Source organism: Aspergillus tanneri (assembly GCF_003426965.1).
Source record: "Aspergillus tanneri strain NIH1004 chromosome Unknown AapTan_7_pilon_pilon_pilon, whole genome shotgun sequence".
Classification (NCBI taxonomy): Eukaryota; Fungi; Ascomycota; class Eurotiomycetes; order Eurotiales; family Aspergillaceae; genus Aspergillus; species Aspergillus tanneri.
The window spans coordinates 851,725-870,701 of record NW_022984634.1 but is presented as its reverse complement, the minus strand read 5'-3'; the positions used below and the strand labels follow the sequence as shown (position 1 = coordinate 870,701).

General features: G+C 46.1%; 6 protein-coding genes across 6 annotated transcripts; 3 read left to right on the top strand and 3 right to left on the bottom strand.

Annotated features, from left to right (window-relative positions):
• Positions 1–885: 885 nt before the first annotated feature.
• On the bottom strand, positions 886–3,312 carry ATNIH1004_006884 (uncharacterized protein; the record flags this gene model as incomplete). The annotated part of the gene is made up of 4 exons (XM_033571511.1): positions 886–1,703; positions 1,775–2,051; positions 2,106–2,949; positions 3,029–3,312. The coding sequence occupies 4 exons, from the start codon at positions 3,310–3,312 to the stop codon at positions 886–888; spliced, it is 2,223 nt and encodes a 740-aa protein (XP_033424826.1).
• A 574-nt stretch (positions 3,313–3,886) lies between these two features.
• Positions 3,887–5,366, top strand: fen1 (multifunctional nuclease RAD27; the record flags this gene model as incomplete). The annotated part of the gene is made up of 5 exons (XM_033571510.1): positions 3,887–3,899; positions 3,984–4,069; positions 4,156–4,169; positions 4,219–4,780; positions 4,845–5,366. 5 exons carry the CDS (start codon positions 3,887–3,889, stop codon positions 5,364–5,366), a joined length of 1,197 nt encoding a protein of 398 aa, XP_033424825.1.
• Positions 5,367–7,827: 2,461 nt separating this feature from the next.
• On the top strand, positions 7,828–9,053 carry ATNIH1004_006882 (histone H1/H5 family protein; the record flags this gene model as incomplete). The annotated part of the gene is made up of 7 exons (XM_033571509.1): positions 7,828–7,894; positions 7,990–8,015; positions 8,178–8,200; positions 8,316–8,446; positions 8,593–8,654; positions 8,721–8,879; positions 8,934–9,053. 7 exons carry the CDS (start codon positions 7,828–7,830, stop codon positions 9,051–9,053), a joined length of 588 nt encoding a protein of 195 aa, XP_033424824.1.
• Positions 9,054–10,944: 1,891 nt separating this feature from the next.
• On the bottom strand, positions 10,945–11,241 carry ATNIH1004_006881 (uncharacterized protein; the record flags this gene model as incomplete). The annotated part of the gene is made up of 2 exons (XM_033571508.1): positions 10,945–11,152; positions 11,216–11,241. The coding sequence occupies 2 exons, from the start codon at positions 11,239–11,241 to the stop codon at positions 10,945–10,947; spliced, it is 234 nt and encodes a 77-aa protein (XP_033424823.1).
• A 324-nt stretch (positions 11,242–11,565) lies between these two features.
• On the bottom strand, positions 11,566–11,863 carry ATNIH1004_006880 (uncharacterized protein; the record flags this gene model as incomplete). Its single annotated transcript, XM_033571507.1, has 2 exons — positions 11,566–11,755; positions 11,811–11,863. The coding sequence occupies 2 exons, from the start codon at positions 11,861–11,863 to the stop codon at positions 11,566–11,568; spliced, it is 243 nt and encodes an 80-aa protein (XP_033424822.1).
• A 2,898-nt stretch (positions 11,864–14,761) lies between these two features.
• On the top strand, positions 14,762–17,458 carry MSS4 (1-phosphatidylinositol-4-phosphate 5-kinase; the record flags this gene model as incomplete). The annotated part of the gene is made up of 3 exons (XM_033571506.1): positions 14,762–15,897; positions 15,968–16,928; positions 16,991–17,458. 3 exons carry the CDS (start codon positions 14,762–14,764, stop codon positions 17,456–17,458), a joined length of 2,565 nt encoding a protein of 854 aa, XP_033424821.1.
• Positions 17,459–18,977: the final 1,519 nt, after the last annotated feature.

Below are 18,977 nucleotides of genomic sequence, written 5' to 3'. Positions count from 1 at the left end.
TAGGTCAGTGTAGAAACACGATCAAGTGGACAGAGCAACCGCGGGAGTAAGAAGTTATAAATACCAGCGCCAATAGTAGATAACTATGATGTTGCGGGGGAAGCTAGCCGATTTCCGTTCGCAAGGCGGCGCAGTTGACCTCGGCAATGACATCGGCCCGTCTCTTTTCAACTCCCACGGAGCGGGTAATATATATACAAAAAGCGCGGGAAACGAAACAACTAAAATAAAATAGAGAGAGAGAGTAAAGAGAAAGACAGAAGACAATGCGGTCTCCAGTCTCTACAGAGCTATATACTATATTCGTGAATGCAAACAGAATGTTCACATAATATATAGAGCACATCCGAACGGATACAAAATTGCTCCCGGCTATCAAGAAGCTTCGGTTTACGCTCCGTCGGCGACCTAGATAAAGGAGAAAGTATCAAACTAATCAAGTGTTAATCTACAGAGTCATCCAGGAACTGCAACTTGCGACAGGTGTTATTATCCATGTAGACTATATATACTATGGTGTGCTGTTTTCTATGTTTCTAAATCATGAGTAAATGTATGTATATGCAACCATATACAGCAGAACGTCCAGATGCACAGATCCCAGTACGCAATGGGATTTTCACGTCAAAGTATGTCAGTGGGTAGAGGTCAGGCCTACTACAGTAGGCTTCAAACCGGACCGGCAAGACGTATGTACATACATACGTGCATGCCGTTATTGACACGACAATACATACACAAAGCCATTGCGTATTAGTATTGTACTGAGAAAATTCTCAAAATGGGATCACTGATAAGATCAAAGACTTCAGCCAGGGATAGTCCTGTTTCGGGTCATGACCCCAGCAGATTACAGATTTCACATTTAGCAGAGCCACGAAGCGGTTAAGCAGGCATCTGGGATTGCAGGAAATCGAAAACCCCAGTAGGAAAGTATTCTTCGTCAAAGCCCCATGGGTCGGCCATCATAGGATCTAAAGAGCCCTCCGAAAGGCCAGTTTGTGCTTTCGCCCGGGCAGCTTCAGGATCAAACCCATTGCCTCGTTCTGCAGACAAAGGCGCCACCCCTAGTAGTGGGGGAGGATGTGTCAATATGGTGTCTCTTTCACCCAGTGGCTGCGCACCGGGGATAATAATTGATTTGAACATGGATGAATGGTCGCGACAATGCTGTCCGGTTGACTGCTGGCTGCAAGATCTTCGCTTCTCCCATTCCTCTAGTCCCGTAAGCATTTTCCTCAAACCACGGGCTATATGATGACTGAGATGGCGCTCGCTAGCCCGCTTGCTACAGGATATCATCAGCTCGATGACTCGTCCGACCAAAGCACGCACATAAGCAACGTCGATTAGCAGACCAGCCGACGCAATAGAGTTCTGCTGATTGCCAGGTATGTTGCTCGAGCAGCCCTTTGCGGCAATTTTGAGCAAGAATACAGCAGCAAAAGTTATCATACTGTGGAGATACAGTGGAACACCAACCAGTGCTGTTTGAATATCCGGTTCATCCAGAACGACCAGGAGCGTGCCAATGGCTGACTGGATGGCCATATTTGCATATTTCTTCCGTCCATCAGACATGAACCGAGTGGAAGTCGAAGAGTGATAAGTCCGCAAGGCAACCGAATTCAGCTGTAAACGAGAAAAGTGGTAGTGCAAATAGACGGCCTTGTAAGGGTACGCACCGACGTATCGACTTCCAGCTGTTTCAAGTCAACCGTTAGGAACAAAAATGAAACTCAGCAGAAGCAAGTATAGGGGGAATATATAATACCTAACCGAGGAAACCATGTTGACTGCCATTCTCCCAAGTCGGCATCAAATTTTTCAATGGTGCTGAATTCACTCTCAGGTACTTCTAGGTCAACGTCAGGACCGAAAGCATGGTATATCCGGGTGAGAATAATGAACAGGTCAACCTGACTATGGAGGCGTAGTTCAGATTGTGTGGCTGTAGGTGATAGAACAAAAGTAGCATGGTTTGTGATGCTGTGATCCTCGTGGATTATGGGTGGCCGCCCATATGCGATAGAGAAATGATGTTCCAATGTCTATGGGGTGGCATGTAAGCAACAGAAAAGACGACTGGGAAGGGTGGAACGTACATAAAGGAGATACCATAACCTGGCCTGTTCTATATGTTCTGGAGAGCCTTGTGTAGCCTTGCGATAAGATTGATGTAGGTTTCGCTCCGTTGCAATGCGGACAGCATACCCAGAAAGCTTCCAACTAACATCCGCGAGCCAAAACGCCCCTATGCATAATGCACGTAAATCATCCAAGGTGTGGTGTCTATCAAGCATAGATTCAGATGCCAATTTGGCAAATTCAGTGTAACAGGTATCAAATGTCCTCTCTTTATTGGGCATATGGAGGGCCGTCACAGCAAGGATAGCAGCAGAGAGCATCGAGGAAGAATTGCGGACGGAAGTAAGATCTTTGTGTACGAGTGCTATGCCGTCCCATAAATACCGATTGAGCACCTGGTCAAAATTGAAGAATAGCTCTTCCGCCTCTTGTAAATCCACAATTCCTCGAGAAACGAAGTCTGTGACTAGCGCCCTGTCGGGGGCATATTGCCGTTCGGGAGTTCTCGCTTGAATGTCGCTCAACTGAGTCACTTCGTACAAGCTTCCCATTGGAGCTGTGACCAACGAAGACGTCCCATTTTCTTCTCTGTCGAGGGCAAATTGTGACTGTTGCCGAAACGGTCGAGTATCTATGCCGCGTCCCCCTGGTGTCGTAATCGCACCGATGTCAACTGAATTTACTTTCCTGTCATTCTCAACCACAGCACCAGTATCTTCGGTAGAAACTGTAGATTCTTTTCGACCTCTCTTTTTGGGTGGTGCCTCAGTTGACCTACCCAGGGCCTGGTAGTATGAAAGCTCCGGCAACTGAGCTTTCCTAAGCAAATCTGTCATAGCGAGTTCTATAGTTGTCTTCCACCTATTCAAGAAACAACACAAAATTAGTATATTTCGATGCTAAAAATAGATCTATAATATTGCTGAGGGGCGTTGATTACTCGGCTTCATCATCCAGCAACGTCTGCAGACTCTTGTTGACGATGCATTCTAGCCCCATACGCCGACATCGGTGACAGACCGACTCCCCTGACTTTATATCACATCGGACTTTATGCCGCTTGCATTCCGTGCATGCGCGTATCCGCCGTGATATCTTGGGTATGTGTCCTATGCCTTGCTGGGTATTATTTTCCGAGAGAGGCTGGTGCACATAGGCACCCTGGGGAGACGAAATGGACGAGGTATCGTCACTGGCTTCGAAATGAGGGTGACTTCGTTTCATGATGCAGAGAAAGTCATCATCAAAATCAATGCATACAGCATGTATATATCTATACTCACCCCCTTTTGCACCCACAACGACAAGAAAAATTGAAGAGTGAGGGAGGGGCTTCGGGTACTGCAGCAATTGGGAGGGAACAGACCACCAGCCGTGCTTAGATAACTGAGTACCTATGGAGTGGCCACTAGAGCATTAGGCAGCGGTTCCTTCCCTACTTAGGCCTCTAAAGGCTGCGTCCCTTACTATTTGCTCGGAGAAAGAGCAAGTTTCGGTACTCAGTAGTGCTGACAACCTTGAAATCCCACTGCCTCAGGCTTTACATACTTCACATTACTGGGGAACGGTGGGGAGCTAGATCACGTGGTCTGAATACTCTCCGGACACTAATCCCAAAGAGGTCTAATGATGTACCGCGCGTGTTTCCTGATGGCGCGCGTTTTGTCGCGATGGGAATGACGACGGCATCGAGAACAAATGAAAGCACCTACCTGCGATTTTGCCCGAAATCAGGAAGGGATTCCTCTTACCCCCGAAGTCTCTTCTCTCCATTTCCAGGTGCAAGCAATTTTTCACAATGGGTATTAAGCGTAAGTAGAGCTTCCTATCGTTCTATGCTACATTGTGATGTGACTATGATCGGAGCTTGTTTGGTACTGACCAAACCTTTCTAGATCTATTCCAAGTCATTTCAGAGAATGCACCAGATGCGGTTAAGGCGGGGGATATCAAGAATCACTTTGGCCGGAAGGTTGCTATAGTATGTGTTATGCCTCAATGCCCATTATGCCGATAGCTCAGTCCACCGTGAAAGGCAGTTAACTAACACATAACTCTTGCTTCTAGGATGCGTGCGTTGCGTCGTCTCAAAATAGAAACTTGAAATTCACTAATGAAAATATAATGTAGGTCTATGAGCATTTATAGTTTCCTTATCGCGGTCCGCTCCGAAGGTCAGCAACTCATGAGCGATACGGGCGAGACCACATCGCATTTGATGGGCATGTTCTACCGCACCCTGCGCATGGTTGATAACGGAATTAAACCTCTTTACGTTTTCGATGGAGCCCCGCCAACGCTGAAGTCTGGCGAACTGGCTAAGCGTACCGCCAGGAAGAGCGAGGCTGCCGACGCTCATGAAGAAGCGAAAGAGATAGGCACGGCGGAGGATGTCGAAAAGTTCTCCCGACGTACCGTCCGTGTTACGAAAGAACATAATGCAGAATGCAAAAAACTCTTAGAATTGATGGGAATCCCGTATATTGATGCCCCGACAGAGGCAGAAGCGCAGTGCGCTGTTCTTGCTCGAGCAGGGAAGGTGTACGCTGCAGCTTCAGAAGATATGGACACATTATGCTTCGAATCACCGATTCTTTTAAGACATCTTACCTTCAGCGAACAGAGAAAGGAGCCGATCCAAGAGATCCACATGAGCCGCGTGCTAGAGGGTCTCGGGATGGACCGACGCCAGGTGAGTTACGCTGCCCTAGATATCCTCTGAGAGAGACCGGTTCGCCTAACCTACTGCGATGCAGTTCATCGATCTATGCATTCTACTCGGATGTGACTATTTGGAGCCGATTCCCAAAGTTGGACCTAACACTGCCCTGAAGCTGATCCGGGAGCATGGGAGCCTAGAAAAAGTGGTGGAGGCTATTGAGAGCGACACAAAGAAGAAATACGTCATTCCGGAAGACTGGCCATATCAGGATGCCAGAGAGCTGTTCCTCAATCCAGACGTGAGGGATGCCAGTCATCCCGATTGTGACTTCAAGTGGGATGCACCTGACGTGGAAGGCCTCGTGGAATTTTTGGTCAGGGATAAGGGTTTCAATGAGGATCGGGTGCGTAATGGTGCTGCTCGGTTGCAGAAGAATCTAAAGACCGCCCAGCAATCTCGGCTAGAGGGCTTTTTCAAGCCAGTGGCCAGGACGGAAGAGGAGAAGGCCAATCTTAAACGTAAGCACGATGAGAAGATTCAGGAGCAGAAAAAACGCAAGAAGGATGAGGCCAAGGCCAAGAAAGAGGCCAAGTCAAAGCCTCGAGGTGCTGGTTAAAGGTACCTACTTAAGCGCAAGGCCAATAGCAGAATTGATAATGGAGCTAAGGAAGGCATATTGAGCCCCAAAAAAAAAGAAAAAAAAAAAAGTAAGAGAAGGGGAAGAAGAATGCTCGAAAATTTGGCGTTTTGCGGAGGGTTGTTGACTGCTCAGCTGCTTTCGGACATTTGGCGTGGCGTTTTCCCTAGCGGAATGCACCAGCAACATATATCGGTACATGATGGATGTGGAATTCGTACCTGATATCTATTATATAAATGAGATTAATATGGCCCACTAAGTGAAAGGCTTCAGCGGTAGGGGTTCTATGTTTTTTTTTTTTTTTTTTTTAACCTGTCTGCTGTGCTATCATGTACTTACTTGGTTGCAATGTGCCGGGTGTGCTAGGCGAGCAGATAACAATCAGCTATGATCCACGAGCACTCAGTATTCTAGGAAAACTAAGCTGTGTACATTTGAATAAATATATCTGGCCTCCATTGATGATTTATGTGCTAAATATATTGGTAGTCTTGTGAGTTAATAGTGGTGGGGCTGTACGATAACAAGAACATGACTGTTCCCAGTAAAAGCAATGTTTAGGTGCTAAGATTGATAATGAATGAACAATAAGAATTAAATATGCTATATTTAAAATAGCTCTCCGTGCAGTAATCAGTTTCATGTCTAGAAGGAGTATTACGGTGGTTGTATGCAGAGATCAGAATTAGAGACAATGCTCCTATATATACAACCTCCGTACTCCGAATTCCGCAAGCAATCATGGAAGGTCCACAGCATCTTGGTCAACAACATCATACCACACCACAATGTTGCAACTAAGAAATAGTCTATATCTACAGAGATACTGCATCCAATATTAAACCGATATCCCTCGGTTTGGTGGGTAGATCAGCGATAGTTGTTGGGCGCAAGATCACCAACTCTTCCTGACAAGATGTGTCTCGATGAAAGAGGAAATGATCCTGAGCCAAGCACCCCTTGATCCAAGAATATCTGCTTTCGGCTGTTATACCCGGAGTAGTTCCTGCATGGGGATCAAGTGAAGAGCCATTGATCCATATTTTGAGTAAGGCATGTGACCTAGCAACTTGGTGATTCTATGGTCTCAATGACTGGGACAGAGCCAAGAGCGGCTGCGCATCCACAATCCATGGTGGTCGAAGATCACAGCTTATGATACAAGACTGATTTCCAGCCATCTACTCTGCTCTACTATTTTGATCCATATGTTATTCCATGGATGATGATTCTCAATGGTACGTACCCCGTGGTAAGGGTGAGGAGCTCGAGATTAGAATGGGTATTCGATCCTGGGTGGCCGGAGATAGTAAAATATGGACCAACCGTTCACGACCAACCATGATGGCAGCTATCCATGGTTCTTAATCTATAGCAATTAGCTCACACCAATGAAACCTCCCGGATTCGAGCCATAACGTTGCAAGGACAAACCTAACAAGCAATGTATACATCATCCCACCCCGTGACCTGATCTGCACGAGGACATTGGGTGAAACACCGTCACGCCTGCCAGAAGATATAATGGGGGAATGGCTCACCTGCCGATGCAAGGGACAGACCAATTCAGGGTCTTACTCCAGTTTAAGCTCCCAAATCCACTGCGCAAGCTGTTAGGAGGTCATGAGCTTGATTGAACTTCCCACCCATGGAAGAGGAGTTCAGGTGGATCGGAGCACCATTCAAAGAATGAAATGGATCGGAGAGAGCATAGAAGTTGGCTCATTCATCCTTGATAATTTATGGTTAATTAATATCATCCACTCGCGTATTGAGGGTTGCTTAGAGGACACCGGAATGTTTCTTAAGAGAACCGTGTGTTGTGGACAGTAAGTCATAACAGCACGACAAACCTCGAGGGAAACTTGGGACAAAAAGAGGGCAGACAAGAGAAGGTGGAATGTGCATGGACTAACATCCCATTTTACTCACCCCGGTAGAAAGGGGAAGAGAAAAATATCTATGAATGGGAGGAGGGAAACCTACGCGTTGGTAGAGACAGGATCATGCGCGTGGCAATCAACCGAGTTGGGATTTACGAGGACTACTACAGGAAGTAACAACCATAGAAGAGAAAAGACAATCTGAAAAACCGTTACAAACCACAGTAAAATTCAAATATCAGGTCAGAGTGAGAAAAGTTCAAAAAAAATTAAAAGAAAGAAAGAAAGAAAGAGAGAAAGCAGGCAGGCCAGGCGATTGACGTGTTGTGCCCGTTTCTGCTTGCGAGTGATCCTGTGTCAACACCCGCTGCCCTATAAAGCGAGGATGCCCCGCGACTTTCCACCCCTTCCGTCGTCGACTGCTTTTCCTTTCTTCTGTTCGCACTCTCGATCCACCTCGCTTCTTCTTATCGAACTAATTTCGCCTTTCTGTAGACCTCTAGCTCTATCGTCTTCTATCTTCTGGAATCAACATCCCTCTCCTATCTTCCACTATGCCTCCCAAGAAAGCTTCCACCACCGCGACCAAGAAGGCTGGCTCGGGTCACGCCTCCTACCGTGGTATGTTTGTTCTGATCTTTCATCACAACCCCATCGCGTAGGGGCGATTCGAGTATCATTTTCGTCGCGAATGACTGCTGATTTGTGTAATATAGATATGATCAAGGATGCTATCCTGAATGTGAGTTGATCACGCTATCCATGAAGCGCCTTGGGATGATGAGCGCCGGGTTCAACCTTCCGCGACCGGGACACGTCACCACGCTTTTTATCATCCCAACGCGCCGTGGAACTTGCCTTGTTTTATGATCAATTTGATCGCTGACTTTCCATTTCTCTTCAGCTGAAAGAGCGCAATGGTAGCAGGTATGTTTTGTCTGGTTTTTCTCATCATTTGACGTGGTGTTCTTGCCGACGCGGGAGCCCCCTCTATGTCTATGTCGCGCCTCAAGACTGACGTTTGTTTCCCCCCTCGTCACAGCCGCCAGTCGATCAAGAAGTATGTGCAGGCCAACAACAAGATTGCTTCTGCCTCGCAGGCCGCTTTCGATAGCCAGTTCAACAAGGCTATCAAGGTCGGTGTCGAGAAGGGTGATTTCACCCAGCCTAAGGGTAAGTTTAGAGTTTCTTCGTGTCTTTTACCTACTTTATCATTCCCCCTTTTATCCTCGTCGCTGTCGTTGAACATGCACCTTATTGTTATCGCCATCCTTATCGGTCTTTGACGGGGTGTGCCGACTGACGCGTGTTGTTTATAGGTCCATCAGGTCCCGTGAAGCTCGCCAAGAAGGAAGCAGCTGCTAAGTCTACTGCTACCAAGGTAAATGTCGCCCATTTATTTATTAATTTTGTTATTATTATTTAATGTTCGACTAACATTTCCTAGAAGACTGCTGCTCCTAAGCCTGCTGCCAAGAAGCCTGCGGCTAAGAAGACCGAGAAGACTGAAAAGCCCAAGACTACTAAGAAGACCGGGACTACCACCAAGAAGTCTGTTGGCCGTCCTAAGGCCAACACCGCCAAGCCTCGCAAGGCATCTACTACTGTACGTGATTGTTTCTTCCATGGGCGTTGATGTCGAGTACTGATCGCTATGTAGGCGCCCGCCATTGTCGACCAACCTAAGGTTCTCGGTAAGACCAAGTCTGGCCGTGTGACCAAAACGACGGCCAAACCTGCACCGAAGGTTACCAAGAAGTCGACCTCCAAGAAGGCTTGAAGCTGATGTCTCTCACTGAAGTTGTTCTGAGTGACTGATGTTTCCTTTCTCGTTGACTTAATTCTTGCGACGTGTGCTTTGGGTGATATCTTTTGGGTTGTATCCCTTCTCTCTTCGGCTGTAACTTTTTCTTCTGTCGCTACTTATTCTTTGGTGTGGTGTGTTTCTGGGACACGTTGGTTGCTCTTTCTCTCTTTTATCGGCAGGGTTGGCGTCTTGTGGTGGATCTTGCAACGGGAAATATCTTTTCTTTTTTTACTCAGCTCGGTCTGTTTGAAGCACTTGCCTAAGGATGAGTGTTGTATCGTCGAATTGAATTGCCTGACCATGTTTCTATGACTGTAATATTGTCTGGAGCCGCATAGTACCGTAGAAGTAGCGAGTGAGCGTATCCTTCCGCGTTTAATATGGGGGTTTTGGGTGGTATGGGTTGGGAAGTGAGATAGGGATTTTCAGATACAGCCCGAATATAAGGGGTTTATTATTGCATATAGGGAGAAAAGATATTCCTAAGAGCGAAGTTGCAAGACATTAAATGTATCTAAAAGTCCGTGGTTTTCAAAGAAGCTTCTATTTTAATCCGGTGGCTGGCTCGGGCTTGGAATGCAGCTGCAAAATCATGGAGCAGTTCTATAGGCCAACGATAGTTAACATCTCTATTTACATGTTCCAACGTAGGATTGATGATCTCAATCCATTCCTTTCACCTGCTTTCTAAAGAAGTAAGCTGGTGGCCAGTTTAGTTTGACCATATCCCCCCCGAGCGTATTGGAGAGAAACGAGATGTCGTTCTGGAACAGGCAGGGCTAATCGCTGAACGGTGGCAAGTGACGAAATAAAAACGACATGTATATATCACGTGACTGCAACATGTATGATTCCAAATTAAGTATGTACTAGTCTAAATTAGGTATAATGTATGCCTCTGTATATTGACCCAACAACCACAGGATGTACAAGATAGAGGCAACATCCTTCTACGACTATCTAAGTAGACTTCAGGGCTGCCAGGACGGCGAGAATGAATTAAGATGATAAATGTAATGTTTCATATTTTATATCTGACATGAAAGTGTAGGATATGCTTCTTTTCTCCGAGGTGGTATTAGGATATTTGATGGTATGTCCACCGTTCACAGAAATGTTTTGCCAGTCTATCAGAGCGTTCCTCGACTTCATATACGTGGCTGATTCCCTTCAAATAATCAGAACAGCATAAAGACTTCAAAAACAGATCAAAAGAGATCCAATATTATCCAAGCTCAAAAAAGGGAACATGCTGATCTGGTCGCACCAGAACCAGACATCCCTCCAGACCTATACCATATGCTCTATAGGCATTGCCGGATTCAGCATGGAATGACTTGTTGTCTGCATAAACTCGCTCAAAGTCCATGACCCCGCTGTGGATGATAAGGCGGAAAGTTTCGGGCAAGCTCAAGAGTCCACATCAGCTCGCGGAGAGGAGTGAATTAAATAGATGCTGAATGTTCCTGCTCTGTACTCTGCTCTTCTAGTATTCGACTTATGAATGATTGACTCAATTGATAACACAGCCTTTGCTAGAGTAGTGACGCGCGCTTGTTGGACATTGTCGAGAATATTTGCGAAAACAATTAGATACCATTCCCCTGTTCTGGCAAGCAGTTCCTGGAGATGAATGGGCCCCGAATCACTTTGTCGAAGAACAATTTCACTTGAAAGTCTAGAGGCAACTCGAAATATTTTCGGCAATTTTCTGGCGGAGAGAAAATCCCGAGTCTCGACGGCTACTGGATATTCCACAAGAAGTTTGGGCAGTAACCCCGGATTCTGAAGTATTCTCCCCTTCCAGGGCGAGTTTATAGTCTCCATCAAACTGATCCTGACCTAGGTTGCAACTGTACAACCCTTAACACACCCGCTTGTCAAAACGAAGCAGTCGCTCAATTACGAACAGGCGCTCTTCCTGATAAACCTGTAGGATTTTCGGACTTGTGGCCCCTTTGAATACGCTTGCCAGCTTCCAGCCAAGGTTGTAGGTGTCTTGCATGCTCATATTCATACTCTGGTCCGCTTTGGGTGATTGGGTATGAATGGCATTACCTGCAAGGAATATTCTACTGAGGAGATCCAGTTAGCACCATAAGAGCCTCGAGAAAATCAAATTGCTTGTAACCCACCGTGTACATCGTAGACCAATGCCCATGGTGCGTCTGCAAGAAATATGGATCCATGATGTGCTGGTCTATATTCGTAAATATCTCTGGATCGTTTCCGGGTCGTTCATGGTCGGCGTGTGCATATGTAATGTGGCTCGGGTGGTCCCCTATTGGAGATGCCTTCAGTAAAACGGATTAATTGCTCTTCGACCCGCCTCTGGCCTAACGTGCAGGATCGATATCTTGACCACTCCGGCTTTATATTGGCTATCATATTCAGCTTTCGGGAAATACCTTCGTTATTGGCACCCTACGATTCTTGTCAGCAAGGCCTTCGAATAGCAATGGTGATTTAGGAGACGTGTCCAGCATTATCCAAAGGCATAAAACGTTGGTATGACTGGATTCTTTCCCGATCTTTTCGGCCAGCCAAAACTATCAAAGATCTCCATGTTGCGACTTTCAAGGCCATCTGCGCGACCGGACTGCGTGTGAGCCAGCTTCGCATTGACCACCAATGTGTTTATTATTGCCTGTGCCATCCATGCAGCCGCCATCAAGCTATGTTTATAGCTGTAAGCATAGCCCTCTGTTCACTAGGTAGTGCGTAACATACCCTGCTCGCCCAGTCCCCACAATGAGCACATCTACCTTGGACCTGTCCTTCATTGATCGACGTCCCAGCTAGTACACTGACTTGCGGCAAGAATGGAACCTAGCCATCAACACTAAAGGCTCATGCTTTAATAGTAAAACCGTTGTGTGAGTGCCGTGATGTCACGACTTCACTTCTGGCAAGGATTTGTCTTTTATCTTGTATTGAACAGCCAGGGCCATGTTATATGGCCGTCAGTGGGACTGTCAGAGTCAGAGTCTTGCTGTCCTACTTCAACTCAGCCAGCCAGCACTTGCGAGACATGAAAGAGATGTGCATATACACATCAACAGTAACTTTCAGTTTGTGGGAATAGAAGCTAGGATGACGTTAACTGCTTTAATTGATAAGGCGTAGCCTGTTACCTAGGTAGGGAGTTAACAATAAATGCTACGTAAAGCAACAATAAATGTCTTACAGAGGTACATAATACTACTGCTGTTTCAATGGGTGAATAATACAGATGATATTATAACTAAACAACCACAATGCAAGAGAGGGTGAATATAATATTTCGAAATTTGATTCTTAGTGTTTTTGGCTGTTGGGCGTAGCTGCTCGTGTTCCAGATGCTTCAACAGGATTTTATTTTGCCTACACCAATCTTTAACTATGCCATATTCCGCAACTGTTTGGCTTTGATAACGTCTAAGCCCCTGTTCTATAAAGTATAAACAGTACAGTTGTGTCAAGTGCTGTCTGATTTCTTTCTGACACTTAGGTATAGAGGTATTACTGTCGCAATGAGCATTATTTTAAGCCTACTCATGTTCCCTTAACTGTTGAAGGGTTAGAGGAAGCTGTCCAAGGCTGAGAGACGACAAGATGAGATAAACAGGGGTGTGAAAGAGAGTGATCTTGTTATGGGAGCATCAAATCAGCTAGCTATGTGTAAATAATGTTTATTAGATATAATAGAAATAATATAATATAAGAAATATAACAGTCTGGAAATACAGGAGCTATAATAATAATCCACCTCATAAATCTGCTGTTCAAATAACTAAAACAATGGTATCAATACTATCCTTTATAAAAATAAAATACAATAAAAACACCTCCAAGTTATACCATGTCTCGGAAATATAAAGGGAAAGAATTTGGATTGCTATAGTTACTTGACCAGTAAGCAATCAGGCACACAGGCACCAAAAATCTATTATGGAAATCTGGTCCATACACAGTATATGCCAGTATGCACGATCCACCAGACAGAACTGTGTTAAGTCCGAGAACAGGATGGCGCTGGTTCAAAGACCCATCACATCAGTGACGTTAATACTGTCGATCATTGTCACAGACAGGAATAACAGAATCCACTGCCATAGGATACTTATACCTGTACTAGGACGCACACCCGACGTTAATCACATAAGAACACTGATTTATACTTAAACCAACTCCTTAGATACTGTAAGTTTATGTCTGCCTGGACCGTGAAACGACTCTTATCTCTTCCAGACCCTATGATACCGGTAGTGTTTAATACCATACAAGCCCAAGAAACATCCCGAACAGTTTCAAGTAATATTGTATGCATAGAAACAGATTATATTAAGCTGACATAAATTATGCACACTCGTATTATACACCCTGTAGCTGAAGGCTGGCCATTGTCATAGTTCTTTGCAGGTAGTACCTGGCATCGTTTTAAGTCCGTGGTGCTACCAGGAGGATTCCTGACAATGATACTAGTAGTACCTATTAGGCAGCATCCTATCAATTATCACTTATCGGGGAATTTAAAGATTGTATCTTGGGTACCCCATAGTAACTAGCTAACTAGTTACCGGTGCATATTTATGTATCTATAAGTACAATACTTGGGCACTGGCAGCGATAAGGATTATATACATATTTCTTAACAACACCAAAAACATGTTTAAAGCAGAGAGTGGAATATGATTCTAGCTAAAATACAAAGTATTATCCATTATATAAGAGGCTGAGAGAAGCAATATTGTCATGGGCTTTGGAAGAACTGGATATCGATGGATACATCGATACACTGTATCATCCCATACCAGTCATATGCAAGCTGAACAGTGGAGCTTTTCCCTTTCTTTTACTCCAGCCAAGCCTCTCTCTGTCTCTCTCGCTCTCTTAGTTAACACCGGGAAGTTAGTTAATAATAATCACCTAGAGTAACTAACTAACTAATTGAAGCAGCAGAAGAGAAACTTTTCTTCCAGTCCTTCTTCCGCCTACCAGTACAGGGACACGACCAGGGTTGATTTCCAGTTATCGTTCATTTATTATCCTGTACATGCGTATTACCGTCACTCCCTCCACACACTCTTTGGCTTCTCCTGCACTGCAGAAATACGAATACCAGAACAACCAATCGATTACTTTTGCTTTTCACGCTCTCCCGATTCCCAGTTCTCTTCTCGTTCACCCCATTCATTCTAACGATCATCTCGCTTCTCTTCCTAACCTCCCTTCCTTCTTCGCCTTCCTCTCTTTCGACGGACCCTGTCACCTGCCCATCCCATCCTCCTTTATTCTCGAAGTCGCCTTGAACCAGCTAATTCCCCCTTGAAGGTCGGACACGTCGATTGTCGACTGTGCCGCATCGAATTTCTCCTTCCACTCTTTTTATGAACATGCCTATCGGTCGCTAGAATTTCCTGCCACGCCCTCCCCGGCTGGCTACTTCCTCTCGACTCAGGAACGTTGTTCTTGCACTTTGACATCTGCCATTGGCCGGCCATTTCTGTCTTTTCCATCGAATCCCTTCCGTTCATACATCACTACTGGTCTCTTCTCTTCCGTTGCTCGATTTAAAGGGTACCGAAGCCCGGACAAGGTGTGCTCATAAGCACTTCTAGGCCTTGCCCCGTTGTACGACAGCGTCTCTTATACCATCCTCTGCCCCTGAGCACTCCACTGAGAGTCCGAGCTAAGCGACCATGCCGTCGTTCTCAAACGACGGGCCTTACCAAACCGCAACCGCTACCGCTACTCACCCTCGCACCTTCGACTCCCCGCAGGGGAAGCCGCATGATAAGGCACCTGTGGGCAACACATTCCTGTGGACTAACTGGCCAAATGGAGACACCAGTCACCTCAACGCAACGTCCAATGACCGCCAGCATTTCCCGAATGGTAGCGCCCATTCTCTGAATGGACCTCGATCAAGTGCTGGCTCTTATTCTAGAGACTTGTTGAATTCTAAAGATGGGAGCATGCATTCATTAGGAAATGGATCAGTGAGAGACCCTCGAGATGGTGGGAGACCTTCGATGACATTGGATAAAGAGTACAGTCCTGGATCATCTGATGTAGGTGCTGCTGTAGGCTCGACCACCTCCCTTTCCAGCCAGCAGCCGAATGGTACCTCGCTGGCTCCTCGGTCGCACAGTGGGAAATTTATGGTAAATGGTGACCATTCCCGGCCCTCGGTCGACGAACTGGTCTTCTCGGACTCGACGGACAATGGTATAGGACCGGGACTGTCAACATCTCAGCCCGACGATAGCGGTCGTCTTTCACCCGATCCTGATCGGTTGTCGCCCTCGCAGAGGAGTCCCCATCGACAGTCCTCCCCCCCGATTCCATCTGGCATGGAAGGACCTGCACATCAGGACTCGACTAGCTCGAGCCTTCGACATCGACATACTCTTCAAGTCCCGAGAGCGAATAGCGGCCGTCGCAGTAGTCGTGATCACTCGGAGGATACAGCGTATAGCAGTGGTCGCTTGTCTCCAACAGGTGGCACCCGTCGAACTTCTTTTAGTCTGGCCCGCCGGGCGAGCCGAACCAATCGCTCAGACACGTTTCCTGATGAGATCAGCCCGGACGACGATGCGGCACGATGGGCCGAAGCCATAAAGCAAAGGAGAGCTTCCAGGAGGAAGCGTCGGGATGAAGATGATGAGGATCGCGTTATCGTTGGAACCAAGGTGGACCAGAACCATGTGAACTGGGTTACAGCGTACAACATGCTTACAGGGATACGGTTCACTGTATCGAGGATCAATGCTAAGATGGATCGCGAGCTAACTCCTGCTGACTTTGAAGCAAAACACAAGTTTTCGTTTGATATGTATGTCATAACGCACTTTCTTCCTGTGGTCTTTCCGTTTTCGCATTTACTTACATTGGCTCTTGGACAGAACTGGCAATGAGTTAACACCCTCTGCCAAATACGACTTCAAATTCAAGGATTATGCGCCGTGGGTTTTCCGACGATTGCGAGCCAAATTTCGAATCGACCCCGCCGATTATCTGATGTCCCTCACAAGCAAGTATATTCTTTCGGAGCTGGGTTCTCCAGGAAAGAGTGGAAGCTTTTTCTACTTTTCGCGAGATTATAAATACATTATCAAAACAATCCACCATTCGGAACACAAGCTACTACGGAGAATCCTTCCCGAGTACTACAAACACGTGGAGCAAAATCCGAACACACTCATCTCACAATTCTATGGCCTCCACCGCGTTAAAATGGCGTATGGTCGCAAGATCCATTTCGTGGTTATGAACAACCTTTTCCCGCCTCACCGCGATATCCACCAAACGTTCGATCTGAAAGGGTCGACAATTGGCCGCGACCTGCGTGAGGACGACCTGGAAAAGAATCCGAGGGCAACTCTGAAGGATCTGAATTGGGTCCGGAGAAACCGCCAGATTCAGTGCGGCCCCGCGAAGCGGGACTTCTTCCTGGCGCAACTCCAACGGGATGTCGAATTACTGAAGCGGCTCAAGATAATGGATTATTCCCTCTTGGTAGGCATACATGATGTAGAAAGGGGCAACGAGGAGAAGCTCCGGGATAAGACCCTTCAAGTCTTTCAACCCGGAGGTGATCGGGAAGAAGACGCGAACCCCAACATGCTTATGCGTACTCCCTCGAAACTGGAGAATGAACGTAAAGCACGAGAGTTGCGGATGCTTATCAAACGAGAGCGCCCTGTGCCTCTGGATAAGGCAGCCGCAAAAATGCCCGAGGAGATCCTGGACGAAAGGAAGTTCCATGTCTTTTATTCGGATGATGGGGGGTTCCGTGCAACTCATGAGAACGGCCAAGCAGGAGAAGAGATCTACTATCTTGGGATAATCGACTGCTTGACACACGTAAGTTTTCTACGGCTTGCTTAGATGTTAATGTGCTCTGCTAACTTCATGCTCTCGTGAAGTACGGAACTGTGAAAAAGATAGAGCATTTCTTCAAGGGTCTTTCTCATGATCGGACCCAGATATCTCCGGTGCCTCCGGAGGGATACGGCGATCGGTTCATCAACTTTATCAAGGGCATTACTATGTCCAAGGAGGAGGCTGAGCGGCGTCGAGAATCTTGGGGCTCTGCTGAACACCGACCCTCTTCCGTTGAGCGAACCATGCAAGCAGCGGAGAGGGAGGCGGCCAAGGATGTATCAGTTGCCCACCCCAGGACGTTGTCAACTGTACGAGATCCAGCAGACCCCAGCGGCAGTGTACCGACCTCGACGTTACCCATTGTGGATGAGGCTGGTGAGGCCAGCAGTGTCGGAGGCCAGAGTCAACACAGCCGACAAGGACCGTCGTCAGCGCCAGAAAAGGTTCGACCGACACTATCTTATCATTACGATCTAGGACCTGGCGGAAAAGGAAAGGCAATGGCTTGATATTGGCAAGCGGCCCGTTAGTTCCTCCAAAACAATAATTACTACCTTGATTCCACAATTTGAAGGTGGTGAATTGGTTGATTTTCATGATACCCACACTCGTACCTGATCATACTTTGCGATCTGCCATCACTCGGCTCCCCGGATTCTTTGCTTCCTCCTTGCACGATGCACCTTCTTCCCTTTATCTTGCTCTAATTGGAAACCACTCTTGTGATAGTGTTCATGTTACCACGATTGATGTGAGTTCCTCTTTTGCTCCTGGATGTTTTCTGCCCACCTCGCCAGGACGTTGATTCCAGCCCACTTGATATCCAGCTAGTTTTCGTTTTGAATTTGTCTTGGTCCAGCATAATCCCAACCATGAATCACTACCCACCTTCTTTTCCCGACCACCTATGGCAAGCAATACTTGATCATATGTACCATCTTTTGGAGTACCCTCGCTATATTTCCTTTTATCCCCGTCTTTCTTTTTCTGTCGTCTTCAGGAGCTTAGTACCCGATTTTGAAGGTCCAGTGTGTCCTTTGACTGTCAAGATCTCTCTTTTCTCTGAGTTCTGGACTTGTTCCAGTCCCCATTATTTCTTTATAGGGGTTGGTACCACATACATACATTACATCATTTCCCATTTCCTATTTCAAGTCTGAACAACTCCACTAGTGGTCAATTTCTCGACCACACTCCACTCTCCGATCATACCTCCCTCCGGGTCTCACTCTCTCATATATTCTCTTTTCCTTATGCCTTTTTTTGTTTTCCCCAACACAACTACTTGCCTGGCCGAATATTGTTTACTTGCATTATCGTTTTTCTTTCCTTTCCTCTTTTTTCTGATTCTCTGTTGTATACTTTGGATGGGAGAAGCGAGAGCATTGTTTGTCGTGAGCAGGTTTGAGCGACTTAATTACGTCAATGTTATAATTCTGTTATTTTACTTCCCCCCCTCTCTTTTTTATTGATTTCTGTTTAGAAGATTGATAGAAGTCGTGCAGCGCTGCAAGTACCTAGAGAATTGATACCAATACGCTCGTGTGATTACATCGCATCTTGAATGATTTCAGGTAGATCTTTCTAAGTAGAAGTCTCGACAAGACACTTTGGTCTGTTAAGATCATCCTGATCTCCTGTAACTACCAGCTGTAGCATCTATTAATTAGCCTTGTGTCTTCCGAAATGGTGCCGTCCGGGCCACTTTCAGATCGATCTGACCCTTCTAAAGTAGGATGGACCATTACTTAGAAAGAATAATTAGGACATGAACAAACAAAGGAGGAAAAGATAAGGTACACGACAAAATACATGCTAACGTTCATCGTCCAAGGATAAAAAAGAGGGACAAAAAAAAAAACCTAATATAATTGCAAAAGCAAAGATGAACCCCACCAGTGACGCCAACCACCTATCATTGTATGAATAACAGGAAGAAAGTTGTTAAGACAAGATCTCAAAAAGAGAAAAAAAGGAAAAGAACAAAAGGAAATTGAAAACCAGCCTTGTGTAACCCCCCTCCCTCAT